Source organism: Ursus arctos, unplaced genomic scaffold (genome assembly GCF_023065955.2).
Source record: "Ursus arctos isolate Adak ecotype North America unplaced genomic scaffold, UrsArc2.0 scaffold_32, whole genome shotgun sequence".
Classification (NCBI taxonomy): domain Eukaryota; kingdom Metazoa; phylum Chordata; class Mammalia; order Carnivora; family Ursidae; genus Ursus; species Ursus arctos.
The window spans coordinates 227,496-243,484 of record NW_026623008.1 but is presented as its reverse complement, the minus strand read 5'-3'; the positions used below and the strand labels follow the sequence as shown (position 1 = coordinate 243,484).

Sequence of the window (15,989 nt, the reverse complement as noted above, 5' to 3'; positions counted from 1 at the left end):
CTGCTCGCGCAGACGCAGCTGCTCGGCCTGGATGTACCGCCGCAGCGCCAGGTACACGAACTTGTACTGCGCCTCGGTCTGCACCATCCCCGAGCGCTGCCGCCGCACCAGCTGGATCGTCTTGGGAACGTCGATGTCGCAGTCGAGACCTGGGCACGAGCGCGCTCAGGGCCGCGCGGGGGCCGGGGGGCCGGGGCGGGGCTAGACGGGAGGGGCGGGGTCGGCAGGGAGGCTCACCTTGCCTGCGGATGAGGTCCACCAGGATGTCAATCACGATGAGGGTGCCAGTGCGTCCGATGCCGGCGCTGTGCGGACAGGCCGGGAGCCCCGGGGCGGGTTTAGGGGACGAGGCCATGGCCCTGCCCCGGGTTGCAGCTGCACTGCCCGCCCACCCCGTCCCCGACCGCACCTGCAGTGCACCACCATGGGGCCGGCCCCCGGCATGCTGCTCTGGGCCCGGTTCACCTCGTCCAGAAAGCCGAGGACGCCGGAGGGCTCAGCCGGGACCCCGTGGTCTGGCCAGCCGAAGTACTGGTAGTGCTTCACTGTACGCGGTGGCTCCTGCTGGGCAGGGCGGGCTGGTGAGCGTGAGCCGGGCCAGTCTGGGCAGATCCCAGGTGGGGCCAGGCCGCAGGGTCAGAGTGCAGCTGCTGTGACCCCCAGGGTGAGAGGGGCACAGGGCATGAACTGGGAGGAGGAAGGCAGGGTTTGCCAGGAGTCACCAGCAGGGTCAAAGCCCAGCAGAAGGGGATGGGAGGGAAATATGGGGTTCAGAGCTTGGAGGCTCTCAGAGAGCCCCAGGTGGCTCAGGCCCCTGGGGAAAGGGAGAGGGAGCAATGGGGTGAGGGAGCAGGTTTCAGGGACAATGGCCTCTATTTGCCGAAAGGCCAAGTGTGAGAGGTCTGCAGGGCCCCCAGGTGGTTAGATATAAGAGACAAGGTGGGGGTGGAGGGGACAGGAAGGGATCTGTTCCTGCCACAGAAATAGGCACCACGGGCCTATGAAGGACCTTGCATCTGCTGAGGTGGCCCAGGAAGAGATTAGGGAGGGAGAGGCCATGTGGGTGTGAGGCCACCCTGGAGCCAGGCAAATGGGACCCGGGGCCTAAGGTTGAGAACGCGACCTGCCTATGAGCACCGCCCAGCAGAGCCCAGGCCAGGAATGTGCCCACTGGATTAAGGGACATGAATACCATCAAGGCCAGTGGGATTGGATGGAGCCACGTGGGTGGGGGGGGGGGGTCTCCCAGCACAGACCTGAGGACTTCCTGAATACTGTGACTCTGGCCCTGCATGTCTTGTGGCCCTCTGGGCTCACCTGATCTGGCCGCCACACCTGCAGTTCCCGCACACAGTAGCCCTGGGCCTGGTACTCAGCCAAGTTGCAAATACGGACGTGGCCATATTCTTGGCAGCCATGCAGCTCTGGCCAGTACCGGAAACATTTGTTCTGGGAGAGAGGGTGCATTGCTGGAAGACCCCCAGCACCCTTGCCCCTGTGCCCCGTGGGGACCCACCCATGCACACGCATACACAGGGGCTTTCCAGAGTCCCCCCCACAACACACACCCACACTCCCCCACGGCATCTTGAAGGCTGAAGGAGAAACAAGACTGGGCCAGCCACCAGCACACAGTCCACATGAGCACATGGTGGGGAGGGGGCCGTCAAGCCCAAGCTCCTACCCGGCCTCGCTCCACCTCCCTGGTGGCCATGACAATGACCCGCGTGTCCTCCTGGTGCACCATCGCCCAGAAGGCAGCCGCTGTGGTTTGCAGACAGCCCTGGGTGGCGATGTACACCTTGCCCCATCCATGACCTGGCTTCTCCTCTGGATCACTCTGTAAGGGGGTGGAGGCCAGGTGTCCACTGTTTCCAGGATTCGAAGTGCCAGAGGACAATGCAGGTCTATGCAAATGACGTGCAAAGCAGCACCAGGTGGCTCACACAGCCCCTCTCGGTCCTAGGCTAGGGAGGAGCTGAGGACCCATATTTAGTCCAGCCCACTCCGAGGACTCCTTGGAAACCACCACAGCCCCTCTCCCCCAGCTACGTCTACTGTCCTGCCAGGGTCCATGGATCATGGGGGCACCTGGATCTTCTTGGGCTGCCAGCAGGAGCTCCAGGTTCATAACAGGGGGATAGGGTGACGGGTGTGTGGCCAGACACGGCTCAAGACGTCCCGTCTGGTCCATGCTAGGCGATGCATGCAGCCGGCCACACACGCCTGTCTCTTGCACACGCACCCTGATGTAGTTCGCGTTGATGTAGTCGGCTCCGGGCACGCTGTCGTCCACGTCATGCAGAATGACACGGGTGGTATCAACTGGGAAGGGGAAGACGCCGCTCAGGTCTCCAGGGGAGAGGGAGGAAAAAATGGACCTCACCTGCCTCCTTGCCCGCGGACCCCATGGTGAGCAAGACGAGGGAGGAAGGGCCCTGAACGCGCAAAAGGGCAAGTCAGACCAGCGGCAGGACACAACACCCTGCCTCTACCTCCACAGGGCCCCTCCTTGCCAGGTGGGCCCCACAGGGAACGGATGGGGCCCTGCTCCCCAACACGCCCCCAGCCTGGCCCTCACAGGGAAGGATGTTCTTGTAGCGGTTCTTGGGCTTGTTCTCCAACCGCTGTCCCTCCTTCCGTGGGTACAGGAGCCGACATTCCTGCTGCTGCAGCATCTGATGGGGCAGAGGGGGGCGAAAGCTTCAGCCTGTTGTCCCACCCTTCCCCAGAGCCTTCAAGGACCATCCTACCTCCCCTAAACCTCACCCCTCTGCTGGCCCTCGCCCCAGCCCCAAAGGACGGGAGTCTGTGGGAGGGTGAAAAGTGGCTAGGGGAGTGGGCACCTCGAATTCTTCCCAGAAGCCCTGCTTGGCTTTCTCGCCGGCATCAGTGGCCCTGTTGAGCTCCTGTACTCGGCTCTCGATGCTTGCGGCATTGATCCTTGTGGCCTTGAGGGGCTGGCCGGGAGAGGTCTGTGTCCACACTCAGCAGGGTCCAGCAGACCCCACAGCACCTTCCCCCAGCGGCAGCTACCCTGACCCCACCCCGTTTCCCGAGGCCACCCTGCCCCAGCACTGCCTAGCACCCTTTTCCCTGGGTCCCAATGTCCCCTGGGCCATCCCCACCGGGGGTGGCGCTCACTCTGGATCCCAAGCGTCATGTGCCCCCAGGCATACCTGCCTGAGATGCAGCACTGTCCCCGACTTCTCCACCATGGGGTTCCTCTTGTAGCATTCCACCAGCTCTGCGAGGGTGTCGAACTGTTCCCCACCTCCCACGTCATACTTCCCATCTGGCTGTGGGGGCGGCAATGAGGGGCCTGGCCGCTGCCCGCCTCCCCTGAGCCACACCCCCATCCCCGCTGCCACCTCCCACCTGGAAGTGGATCATGACGTGCGTGACCCGTGGCCGGCGGTCTGCCTTGTCTGGCTGCTGTGTGAGCACAGACAGCACAAAGTCCCCAGGTTTGCTCTGACTCTCCCGCACCAGGAAGGTACCCAGGCGTCCTTTTTCCGTCAGCAGCTGCTCGGCCTCCTTGCCAGACAGGTGCCCATGGTACCACCTGGCCCAGGGTGGTGGGGGTTGGGGTGGGGAGCCCAGGTGAGACCGGGGGCCATGGCCTCGCCAGGTGAGGGGACACAGACCCACATGCAGCCAGAAGGCTCCAAGACAAGACACAGACACAGAGAGACAGATGGACCCCCAGATCTCAACGGCCCAGGCAGTACCCTCACCCAGGCCAGCCTCAGTCTGCCCTGCCCAACTCTCTGACTCTCCCCCTTCCCAAGAGCGGGCAGGCTGGAGGCAAGACAAGTGGGCCCTGCAGGGCCAGGGTGGCCACCAGGTGGCAGTCTGGTCCCCAGCAAGGAGGGCCGGGGCCACCTTCTCAGACCAGACCCACGACCCCTCCCTGGCAAATGCAGCTTCTTCAGGTCTCAGCAGTGCAGGTAGGGAAACTGAGGCTGGAGGAAACTGCTCACCGGAGTCACCAGGCAGGAGGGAGGTATAAGACTGGCGGCAGGGCTCCGCTGCACACTTTCGCCCCCGTGGCCAGTGCCCTGGACCTAGAGGAAATGAGGCCCCAAACCCTGGGGAGGGGGGCATGCGGGACACTCCCTCCACTTGGCTGCAGCTGTGCCTGAGCCTGACCCCGAGCCATGGAGGGCAAAGGAAACCCAGAGGCCACGCCCAATAGCCCCCACTCCCTTGGACACCTGCATGCACATGGTCACAAACACGTCGATTCTGCTGCTCACCGCTCAGCTATGGGGTCCTGGCAGCCCAGCGGGTGCCGGAGCTCAACAGGGGCCCCACTGCGCTCACGGAGCAGCCCCCCGTGCTGGCCTGTGTAGTGCTGCACCAGCTCGGCCAGCGTTGCGAACTTCTCCCCTCCATAGAGACTGTAGTAGTCGCCCGTGTTCTGGATCTTGACGTGGGTCACCTCATCCCGGCGTCTGGAAGGCAGGCGCACTAGTCACTGTTGTGGGGGGAGCTGCTCCCACCACCCCCTTCTTCCCATCACCACCCTCAGCTTCCAGAAGAGTCCCTGAGCTTTTCCTGCCCTGCCGTGCCCTGCCGTTCCCCTTCCCCATCAGCCGGTGTGCGAGCCCCACCGCCACCGCTCCCCTGTGAAGTCTGCCCTGGGCTTGCAGACTACAGGTCTGACTCCCCCTCGTTCTGGAGGCAGATGCCAAAGCAGACCTCCATGATGGGCTCTGCCTCACCCCAGACCACCTGCCTGGGAGCTCCTGAAGACCGGGGACAGGCGCTCAAGCTAGCTTCCCCAGGCCTCACTGCATGGGAAGCTATCGGGAAAGCCCCAGGAGAGGACCTCGGTCTCTCCAGTGTGAGAAAAGTCCATCCTGAGAGCTAACCTCAGTCCCACCTGCTGCCTCAGATTTAGCAGAGAGACTGGAAAGATCTAGAGATCTATTGGAAGCCCCTCCCCAGATCACCACTCTTTCTCACAGACTGAGCCCTTCCCATCTAGGGCCGGCGCAGGTCTGCCTGTCTACTTGCTGGTTGCAGCCCCTCCCCACATAATGGCCCTTTCATGGCCTCCGGCCAGACCCCCAGTGGGCAGCATCCCCAGGAGATGGGATCCTAATGACAGCCATTGAGGCCCCCTGTCCAGCACACCAGACTCCTCAGAGCGCAGGAGGGAGGTCTTGCCAATTCCCTACCTCACTGAGCCCTTCCTGAGCCCTTCTAAATGATTCCCTCCTGCCTAGAAGCTACCTGGTCTGGAATGCCAGATTTCCACCCACCTGTGCCAACCTGTTGGCTTCTCACACCCCACAAAACCCTGATTCCTGGATGTCCGACCCCCAGCGGGGATCCTCACTTCCCAGGACAATGCCCAACACCCCTCTGGGAAGACAGGGGAGACCGATCCCCACCTGTCCCCAGCTCAGGGTGTTCAAATCCCTTGCCCCCTGGAGTCTCAAGCCTGTTCACACCTGGCTGCAGCACCCACCCCCCTTCACCCACCTGACAGACAATGTGAAGCCCCCTGGGCAGCTCTTGCTGGGTCTCGCCAGGAAGCTCCCATGCTGGCCCCTGGACAGGAGCAGCTTCTCGGCCTCAACTCCACTGATGTTGGGGTGAAACCACCTGGAATGAGGACCAAGAGTTGGCAATCCCAGGGAGCTGGGGTGACACTGAGCATACTCCAGGCTCCCCCACCCAAAGTCCCGGCCCACACCCAACCTCCACCCACGGAGCCTGTTGTGGGCCCCATGCCGACAGCCTGCCACTGGCAGTGACCACTGGGTCTGAGGTCTATGGGGAATGAGGTGGGGCCATGGGGTCCCAGGGACACAGACAAACAGAAACTTTCCTACAGCTGGGGGGTGGGTGGGGGTGAGTGGGACAGACACCCTCCAGCACACCCCCCCCAGCCACCAAACTCTGTGCCTGGTCCCTCTGGCCCCGCCAGGGATAGCAGCTTGGCCAGAGGGACTCGCGGTGCCCAGGCTCGCCTGGGGCCTCCTTCCTGCCCTCAGAGCCCTGTCAGCAGACCCTGTCAGTTCTACTCCTCCTGGCGTGGTATCGGCCACCAGCTTCTCTCATGGGGCACGTGCTGCAAGCCCAGGGACCCTTCCCCCATAATGCGTTAGTCACTTAGCCTTCCCAGAGCAAGCGCGGGGTCTTCAGGCTCTGGTGTACGTTCCACCTGGGCCCCTCTCCCCAGCCCCCGGCTCTGCGCGCCCGGACCGCTCTCCCCAGCCCCCGGCTCTGCGCGCCCGGACCGCTCTCCCCAGCCCCCGGCTCTGCGCGCCCGGACCGCTCTCCCCAGCCCCCGGCTCTGCGCGCCCGGACCGCTCTCCCCAGCCCCCGGCTCTGCGCGCCCGGACCGCTCTCCCCAGCCCCCGGCTCTGCGCGCCCGGACCGCTCTCCCCAGCCCCCGGCTCTGCGCGCCCGGACCGCTCTCCCCAGCCCCCGGCTCTGCGCGCCCGGACCGCTCTCCCCAGCCCCCGGCTCTGCGCGCCCGGACCGCTCTCCCCAGCCCCCGGCTCTGCGCGCCCGGACCGCTCTCCCCAGCCCCCGGCTCTGCGCGCCCGGACCGCTCTCCCCAGCCCCCGGCTCTGCGCGCCCGGACCGCTCTCCCCAGCCCCCGGCTCTGCGCGCCCGGACCGCTCTCCCCAGCCCCCGGCTCTGCGCGCCCGGACCGCTCTCCCCAGCCCCCGGCTCTGCGCGCCCGGACCGCTCTCCCCAGTCCCCGCTCTGCGCGCCCGGACCGCTCTCCCCAGCCCCCGCTCTGCACCCACGTGAGCTCATTCACCACGGAGCCATTGTGCTAGCTGTTCTCTGTGCCCCTGGCCCACATTCATATGGCTGGGAGACCCCTCTCGCTTTTCATTCTTTATCCCTTGTTTATTTTTCTTCATAGTATTTGTCACCACCTCGATACAGATGCTATGTTATAGGCTTACTGTCTATTTCCCACTCAAGGATTTAAGCTCCAAAGGGCAGAAGCCGTTCTGGTTAGTGCGGTGTCCCAGGGACGAGAACAGTGCCTGGGTGTTAATGAATATACCTGAATTAAGAAGGGAATGAATAAGGGGGCACCTGAGTGGCTCAGTCGGTGAGCTTCTGATTCTTGATTCTGGCGCAGGTCATGATCTCAGGGTCGTGAGATTGAACCCAGCATCGGGCTCCGTGCTCAATGCGGAGTCTGCTGGAGATTTTCTCTCTCCCTCTGCCCCTCCCCCCACCTGTGCTCGTGCTCTCTAAAATAAATCAATAGAATCTTAAAAAAAAAATGAACAAATAAGTAAATGGATGGTGGGGGTACAGGTTGCCCCTGAGAGGATGGCCAGGGTGGCTGGCAGTTTCTGCCAACTGTGGGGCTCGATACAGGCTGAGTCCTGTTGCTGGAGGACTGGGAGGGGGGGCTGCAAGCTAAGAGGGACTGCAAGCCTACCTCTGCCCCCAACCCTGACTCCCTGGGACTGTCCTCCTTCACAGCCTCCCCCATGAGGTCGGAGACAGCCCCAGGTTCCCAGAGGGACCGGCCAGGAGGGCCCTCACTCAGGGCTGTGCACGAGCCAATGTCCAAGATCATAACTGCTGGGTTCTTTACCCTAGTAGCTTTTCTTTCCCCTATTAGGGCAGGAATTTCTGGCCCAGGTTTAAATTTGACCCAAGAGATAGGAGCAAGGATGATCCTGCCCTGTAGAGATCTTTCTAGAATGGAAATCAGATCGCGTGTCTAACGCCACCTGGGCGCTTCTCCCTCCGGGTCCTTCTCTTCCTTCAGGCCTCCTTTTGCCCCAGGCCTTCAGCGCCTGTCCTTTCTCCTTCTGCCTGTCCATCCATGCTCGCAGTCTGTATCTGCGTGTCCAACGCAGCAGCCTGTAGCATGTGTGAAATGTGAATGTAAATGAACTCAAATTCAACAGAATCAAAGCCCAGTTCCTTGGCCACACGGCCACATTTTACTGCTGAGAGCCACGTGCGGCTGGCAGACTGCTGACGGTGCAGGTAGGAAACATTTCCACCACCACAGAAAGTTCTGGTCTGCGCTGGCCTTCGCTGCCCGTCCTTGCCCGAGCCCTCACAGATCTGTTTGCCTCCGCCCTCCAGCCCCACAGAGACCTCTGCTCTCGGGCAGCTCATCTGTCTCCAGGGCCTGCGGCCAGGCCTCTGTCCCCAGCAGCATCTGACTGACCCAGGTGGCATGGCTCCACTCAGCTGTTCTCCAGAATTCCACACTCGCCTGGTTTTCTGCTTCACCTGGTCAGGATCCTTTGCTGGGCCCCCTCTTTCTGACCTCTCAATGTCAGAACTCCTCATCTGTGCGGGGCATGTGTCTACACGTCCATGTGCCTTCCACACCTCTAGCCTCACCTGGGATCTGAGCTTCAAACTCAAAGATACTTCTCTTCTTGGCACCTCTATTTGGAAAGCTAACAACATTTCTATCTTAACATTTGCAAAATTTAAAACTCCTGGCCATGCCCAGAAAGCCCTGCTCTTTTACCCGGTCCCCACTCAGGGAAGGGGGCCACTACTCACACATAGCTCAGGTCACCAGCCTGTAGCCCTTGGTGCTCTCTTTTCCAGCAACCTTGTGTCCCTTCCAAATGCACCCAGAACCAACCCCTTTTGCTGGGCATGGCTCACATTCCCTGCATTTCCCTGCAGCCCCACGGCTGCCCCTACCATGTTAACAGCCCATAGACACATACATACTTTTGTGTTTGTCACTGAGGGCAGGCTCAGATCTGACCTTGATGACTCCCCAGGGTCCATGTGTTCATTCAGAGAGGCCTGGAAGCTCAGACGACCTGCCCGGGGCCAGCCAGCCCAAGCAACAGGCCTGTTCACACTTTCCCTCGGGGAATCGGGGACACCGCCATCCAGGCGCTTCCTGGACATGTTCTGAGCCTAGCGCTTTGCGCTCTCTCCCATGCTGGCTTGTAGGGAGCCAGACCTGGGGGCCATTTTTGGTTGAGTGGTCCAGCAGGTGAGGCTGCCGGGGAAGGCTTCCTAGACTCCAGAGGCAGTCACAGGAGAGTAGGCGAGGCCACCAAGAAAAGGGCAATGGCTTTGTGCTGTCTTTGGACCCATGATGAGACAGTGTGGTGCAGGAGTGTGTGTGGGGGGGGAGTGGAACCCAGAAGAAAGCTTCTAACCCCCCCTCCACCACGGGCCACCTACTCTGCTGAACCACATCCTGTGCCCAGATGCCCCCTCCCCCCCACCCGGCCCCAGTAGCCTCAGATTCCAGTTCAAGATGGGCAATGCCTAGAGTGTGGGGGCAGGGGTAGAGGGTGGAGGCCCAGAATCAAAGCCACAGAGAGGGGCGAAGGGCACCTTGTTGTCCTTTCAGGGACTCTCAATCATACTTTCCACCCCCCTCTCCTCCCCACAAACTGCCACTGGGTCTATCAGGTGGAAATCTCCAGGGGTGGGGCATCCTGAGACGTGGCAGCCACTAATACCACTGCCCTCCAGAATCCCAGGCTGACGCAGGGCCTCACATCCCCCCAACCAGGCCTGGAGGTGGAGCTGAGTGCCCAGCAGGCCAGTGAGGCTTGCTGCCCCTGGCTGAGGGGGTGGGAAGAGGTAGGGAGGTTACAAGTCCCCATCTCCAATCCCCACACCCCCTCTGTGCCAGGGCCCAGGGTCACCTCTGTGCCAAAGAATTCCCTGCTCTGTGATGGGTCAATGACTCAGCTCTGCCTTGGGAACATGGCCTTGCAGTCCCAGGGAAGGGAGGCATACCCTGTTGGGAGCCCAGTATGCCCTGTTCACCCCAACAGGGCTCCTAACAGGTCTCAAGGCCTGGGCCCTTCAAGGCCCAACTGAACCCAGTCAATGCTCAGGAGCCCAGGATCAGTCCAGGCCACCTAACCAATCAGCCTGAATCCATACTGGCCACCGACTGGCCTAGTTCCCTGTGTGGCCTTGCTCCAACCCTGGAACCCTGGAAGACACACGAATGGCCTGTCAACATGCCTACACCCATGATACAGGGGCTGGACACTCCTGCAGGGCAGACACTGTCATGATGGTGGGGAATCCACAGGCCAGTGGAGAAGGGTTCCAGGTTGGAATTCCAGGCCTGAGGACCCTAGAGCACAGGCAGCGTCCCTCTCCATCTCCCTGTCCCCAGGCCCCAGGCCCTGACCCTTTTGGCCTACGAGGAAACTAAACCAAGGTCCACCCTGTTTATCTAGAACCAAATTAACCAGAGATACACATTCCTTTCCAACCCCCGGAACAGAGGGTGAGCCTGAGGGGGGTCTGCATGCCCACACCCCACCATGGGATCTAGCCCCCTCCCAGGCATCAGTATCAGTGCACCTACACCCAGCCCTGCCCCACAGTGCTGGGGCCCCTAGGTGAGCAGTGTTGATGGAAGTGGCCACTGATCCACAACCACGGGGCCACAGGAAGGGGACATGAGGTGGGGGTGGACACAGGGGCATAGACTTTACTGCCCAGGCCTCCTAGGGGTGTGGGCCAGAGGAGCGACAGTCCAGATGGTCATCGGAGAGGGGCTGGCGAGGGCAGGCAGAGCCCCACCCGGGGCTTTCCCAGGCTGGAGCTAGGTCACATGCACAGGGCACAGACATGGCTCCTCTGAGCACCAGAACTTGCCTGGGGGATAACTAAGAGTGAGGCTGAGGGGAGTCTGAGGGGTCATTCCAACCAGACCTCAAAACCCCCTCCTCCCTGAATTTTGGCCATCACAGACGAGTTCCTGAGATCCCACTGATTTCCGCTACTCCTGAGCTAAGAAGGCCTGTGACCTTGGCGGACGCCATTGTGCCTAGTTGCTTCCTCACTACATCCCTCCTAGGGATCCTGGGACCCTCGTCACTGAGGTGCTGCTGGAGGGAGATGGGGGGAGGCCTGGGGCTAAGGACCTTGCTCCTTGGGCCCCGAAGACTAGACTTCGTCCAGCCCCTCAGGGATCTAGGAAGTCACTCAGGGTCATAGTGTGATGCCCCCTGTGACCTCCGGCCTTGCCCAGCCCCCAGTGATATGTGTCTCACACCTGTATGACCACCCACGGTCTTCCACATGCATGCTAGAGTCTGAGCTCACACACGTGTGTGCACATACCCAGAGAGCAGGGATCCAGCTGGAAGGGCAGGAAGGCCCAGTTCCTGTGACACTTCCCATTTTCCCTCTCCATGGAGGCAGGAAGCTGGCTTGACCTGCAGCTGCCTAGGCTCTCACACACCTACCAGGGAGCTTGCCCCCTAAACCTGGCCCTTGAGGTCTGGAGGAAAGATGAGCCCATCTAGAGAGGGCTGGTCCTTGCAGTTAGGCAGGGTCAAGGGACCAAGACAAGAGCAGAGGACACTAGACCCTGCAGGACCCCTCAGGCCTCCTGCCCTGCCTCACCCCACAGCTGGCAGAACACAAATCCGGGGCCAGAAGGGAGCCTGCTAGGAGTCCAGGGGACGGAGAGTGGGAGGGTCTGACTTTGCCCTGACACCTGCTGCCCATTCTAGGCTCCAGCCACTTCCACCCACCACCTGCAGGGCATATTCTGCTCCCCAGGGTTTGGGTCCATCAGACCTCCACCCAGGCCACCCCCACCCCTCACCGCCTGGGTGAGGGCCTGGGACCCTGGCGTCAGGCCCTGGCTGGGGAGAGAGGTCTGTGCCAGGAGGTCGGGCCTGGGGGCACGTCTCGGCGCTACCCGTCGGTGCCCGTCGGGCCCGAAGCACATCTCCAGGGGTCTCGGAGTCCAGCCAGCTAGCGGCCCTGGCTCACCTGCGCGAGGTCATGTCTGCTCCGCGCTGGGCGCTTGGCGGGTCCAGGCGGCCGCGCCCTCGGGCCACTTCGAGAAGGCCCCGCCCCAGAGGGCCCCGCCCACGCAGAGCCCCGCCCACGCAGAGCCCGGTCCCGGAGCTTCCTTAAAGGCGCCGTGTCTACACGTCTCGCCACCGCATGGAAGTCATGGAAGTCGAGACATAAAAGCAGCAGTTTTCGAGGGCGCCAAACTTCTGAACCAGGGCATTCACACGGGCGTCCCGGGCTCAGAGGGCGAGGGCGCGGGGCGGCCGGGACCGAGTGGCCCCCAGCCTGGCCGGCCGCCTCCGCACAGGGGCGCGCGAATGTGATAAAGGGCTCATCGGTCCCACCCCCCGCGTGTCCCAGAGCCCGCAGGCGTTTCCCGCACGGCCTCCTTGACGGGAGGGGGGCGGTGCGGGGCTGCGCTCCCTTCGCCGGAGGGTGGGGATTCGGAGCTAGAGGAGGGGACCCCTGAGGGCAGAGGTGGGAGGATGCGTGATGACCAGGTAACCACCTCTTACTCTTTCTACCTTGGGGGGCTTCTCTCCTTTCCCCCCCACCTCTGCCGCCCCCGCTGGACGGTCTGCTCCCTAAGCCATGCCAACACCCCCTTCGCCTTTGCTCCTGCTACATCTGCCCCCCATCTGCTTGTTTCCTGTCTCTCACTGGCCGAACCACCTTTCATAAGCCATCGCTGGGCAGCAGCACCTAATTCATCTGGGCTCTCAACCTTGACAGCCCCCGTTAGGAACCTCAGGGCCCTCTCCTGTCCAACGCGTCTCTACCCCCTTTCCAGGAGTGGTGCACTGAGCAAGGCATGGAACCTTCTCCTGAAGCTTCCAGCCCTGGAGCCCAGATCCCCAGCCACCGCTCACCCACTCACCCACTCACCCAGGTCACCTCACCTAGCCACCTGAGGGCCCTGAGCCTCAGCGGCAATTGCCCTGGGAGCCCCCTCCTTCTGGAAGCATCAACTCCCAGACACTCCTGGTCCTCCCGGCCCCACTGGCCCACCTTCTCCTTAACCCCCCAGCGTGAAAGCCTCTTCTCCCCTCGCTTGACTCCCAGAGCAACCCACCTGCTCCCTTATGTTCAGCGTCCCCTCCACCTGGTACTGCATGGCTTCCTGGCCTCCGTCCAGTTGGCTCTCAGCTCCTCAAGCCCAGCCCCTCCAGATGCATTAGGGTAGTACCCACCCAGGTGCTCCAGTGCCTTCATCAGTGCCCCACCCTCCGGCCCAGCACAGGCATATCCGCTCTGCTCCAAAATCCTCTCTTCTCTTCACCAGTACTTGCGCCCCAGCACTCTGTCCTACACAGCAGGAACTCTTCCCGTGAAGTCTGACCGACTCTGGCTCAAACTTCTCCAGCTCTTTAGACAGAGCCCCAGCCTAGCCAGGCCTCACGGGTGCATCCTGCCCGTCTCCACCTGCTCCTGCCACACTGTCCCCCTGTCCTGCCCCTCCCCCCCCCCCGGGGCCTCCAGCTGTTTGGGCTGGGCCTGCACTTCCTCTTTCTGCTCCGAGCACCTTCCGTTCAGCCCCAGGGCCCTTGCAGTCATGTGCCCATACCTCCTGCCCCACCTCAGGCCTTCGCATCCTGGCTCCAGCAACTTGCTTACCCTCAGGTCTGGGTCTGAGGACCAGGTTTTCCTGGAGCCTCAGGCTAGTCCTGCCCCTTGCGCCCTGCATCATCCGGCTTATCCCTCCTTAGCACCTCCCCCATCCCCAGCGCCCGACAGCTGACTGGCACACAGCATCCATTCCACACACATCTCCTGAACAAACAAGTTGAAGAATAATGGATGAAAATGGGAATGCTTACGGGCTAACAGGTCACCCAGGTGCTGAGTGTATGGGTATTTTTGTTTTCTTATATTCATTTTCTTATTTTCTATTAACAAAAAAACAAAAAAAGAACACAATTATCCTTTATAAAAGTCAGGAGTTCCAGGGAGGAGGCCACTCAGCTCTCCCTTCTTCCCCTGTTCCTTGTTAGAGGCCCACAGGGCTGGTCGGTCACAGCTCCACGGGACCGACCCATCTTAGGACTTCCTGCTTCGGGTCTCCCAGCAGAGCCAACAGTCGCCCTCCCACCTAGGCCAATGAAAAAAGCTGTCTGCCCAACCCACCCACCCACCCACCCTGGCTGTACCCCCAGGCCCTCCTACCCCCTACCTACCCTGCCCCCCAGCCCCCTGCCCTTAGTACAATATGCCCACTCTCCTCACAGCCCTTCCCATCCTGTGCTCATGTACAGATGTAGAAGACATGTGTGCAAACATGCACATGTACTCATAGGGGGTTGCTGTCTGCAAGGCCGGTCACCTCCAAGGTCACCTGGTGTGCTGGCTTCCATGGGCCCCACCCCCATGTATAACAGTGTGGGCTCTGTGAAAAGCAGCCCTACACCCCAGTACAAGGCCCTTTTCTGCATCCAGAGCGTCCTAAGGGAGCCCGGAGCCTGTGCTGTATCACAAACTTGAACAAGAAGCCACGGGAGAGGAGCCAGCCAGGTGGGTAGTCCCTGGGCCAGGCAGGGCTCGGCGGTGGTGTTCGGTGTGGACAGATGCCAGCACCTCTTTTAAAGTGTTCAGACTTTATTTCACGGTGATTGACACACAGACACAGACTGGAGTTAGTAACAGGACATATGGGGCTCCCTCCAGCCTTTGGGCTCAATGGCCCATTCCCAGCTGTTGGGAGGGTTAGGGCTACAACCCCCACAGGAGGGCAGGTGTGTGTGTGTGTGTGTGAGGACAGGTGGGATGGGGCGTAATATTGCAGTTTCTCTCCTGCCTCTACACCCACCCGTTGGCCTTGGTCTTGGACGATGACACCCCTCACACCAGAACCAGACAGAGTTGGCTGTATGGTGTGCTCAGCTGCCCTTGGGCCAGGACAGGAAGGGTGATGGCCCGTCACCCCAGGTGTCAAATAAAATCAATGCATAATGGCTGGCGGTCAGGCCCGGACATCCATCCTTGAGAGGGGGATGCCAGCCACCTAAGCAAGCAGGCAGTGACCATCAGCCACATCACAGAGCAGCCCTGCTCCCTCTCAGGGCTCCTAATGAGACCTGGGGTATCAGGGAGGGGACACAGCTATGTCCAAGGTGGCTGGGTAGACAGGCAGGGCTAGCTAAGGGCCAAGGTGCCCTGACAAGGTCTGGGCCTGGCCTCTGTTCTCCAGCACTCTGGGATGGGTGGACATGGTTGAAGGGAGGGGTACAGTATAGCCCCAACAGTAACATTGCTTCTAAGTCACAGTATTGGCACAGGAGGCCTGGGAGGGGCCAGTCTGGGCTCGAGGCTAGCCCTGGCCTACAGCACACGCAGGGAGCAGCTCAAGTGGAAACCTAGAAAGGCCCTTAGGGCTTGCATGAAGGAAGGGCCCCCTCCAGCCCCAGCAGTGCCTTCCCGCCCTGGGGACACAGGCCCAGCACAGGTGGACACACGGGGGAGGCACGGCAAGAGGGACCGAGACACGGTGGCCCAAGGTGGAGGGGCACATCCTGAGGCTGCCGCTGGAGTCAAGCCCTCCATGCTGCCTGTGCCGTCTCCCCCTGCAAGTTCCGCAACACACAGTTTGTCTCTGTAGCTTGTCTGCTTGGACGGTAGGGAGGCCGGTCCAGCAGTCCCTCTGGCCAACACATAGGCAAGAAAACCATATCAAAAAAGCAATGAGTTTACAAAAATAGAAAATAATGACAACAGGGTGGGTGGTGGGCTGTGGTGTGTCTCATGGGGCGGCACAGGGCCGAAGCTCTGGCTTGGTGACAGCATCCTCCAGCAGGTGCAGCGGGCGCCGACCCACCACCACGTCCCGTAGGCAGCCCACGAAGCCTGTGCCGTAGGCCTTGGGCAGGGCCTGGCCCATGGGCAGCTTCTCCAGGCCACCTGCAGGAAGACAGAAGGAAGGCCACCCGGTTGTGACTCAGGGATGGGCAGTCTGGGGCACTAGCCAGCAGAGAGACCATGGGTACTGGAAAGACCAAGTGAGTTACCTGAGGCCTGTCAGTGCCCTGCGGGGAGGGGGGACCCCATGACCAGGAGACATGCTCCAGCCTCCTGGCCCCACAATCACCCAGGGAACTGCAGTGCCTAAGACAGGAGGGGACAGGGCCCTACCCTGGCCAGTTGGTCTGCTGTCCTGGACAGGGTGACTCAGGTGGCACTCTCAGTTTGCAGCCCCAGGGGATGAGGTCTGTCCCTCAGGGATTCTGAGA

At 61.5% G+C, this 15,989-nt stretch overlaps 2 protein-coding genes across 2 annotated transcripts in view; both read right to left on the bottom strand.

The window, feature by feature from the left end:
* On the bottom strand, positions 1 to 11,808 carry LOC113270688 (tyrosine-protein phosphatase non-receptor type 11-like; the record flags this gene model as incomplete). The annotated part of the gene is made up of 13 exons (XM_044391417.3): positions 11,743 to 11,808; positions 5,494 to 5,616; positions 4,260 to 4,457; positions 3,379 to 3,565; positions 3,180 to 3,299; positions 2,847 to 2,960; positions 2,582 to 2,678; positions 2,246 to 2,325; positions 1,685 to 1,840; positions 1,318 to 1,449; positions 410 to 561; positions 238 to 305; positions 1 to 149 (listed from the first exon to the last, which is right to left on the bottom strand). Coding segments are annotated over exons 1-13 (1,590 nt in total), but the record flags the coding sequence as incomplete, so codon positions are not given.
* Positions 11,809 to 14,343: 2,535 nt separating this feature from the next.
* Positions 14,344 to 15,989, bottom strand: part of AGRN (agrin) — a 34,262-nt gene continuing 32,616 nt past the window's right edge. Inside the window, exon 36 of the mRNA XM_026520132.4 lies at positions 14,344 to 15,660. Within this exon, the coding sequence (XP_026375917.2) occupies positions 15,503 to 15,660 (158 nt within the window). The 3' untranslated portion in view covers positions 14,344 to 15,502. The remainder of the gene's footprint in view (positions 15,661 to 15,989) is intronic.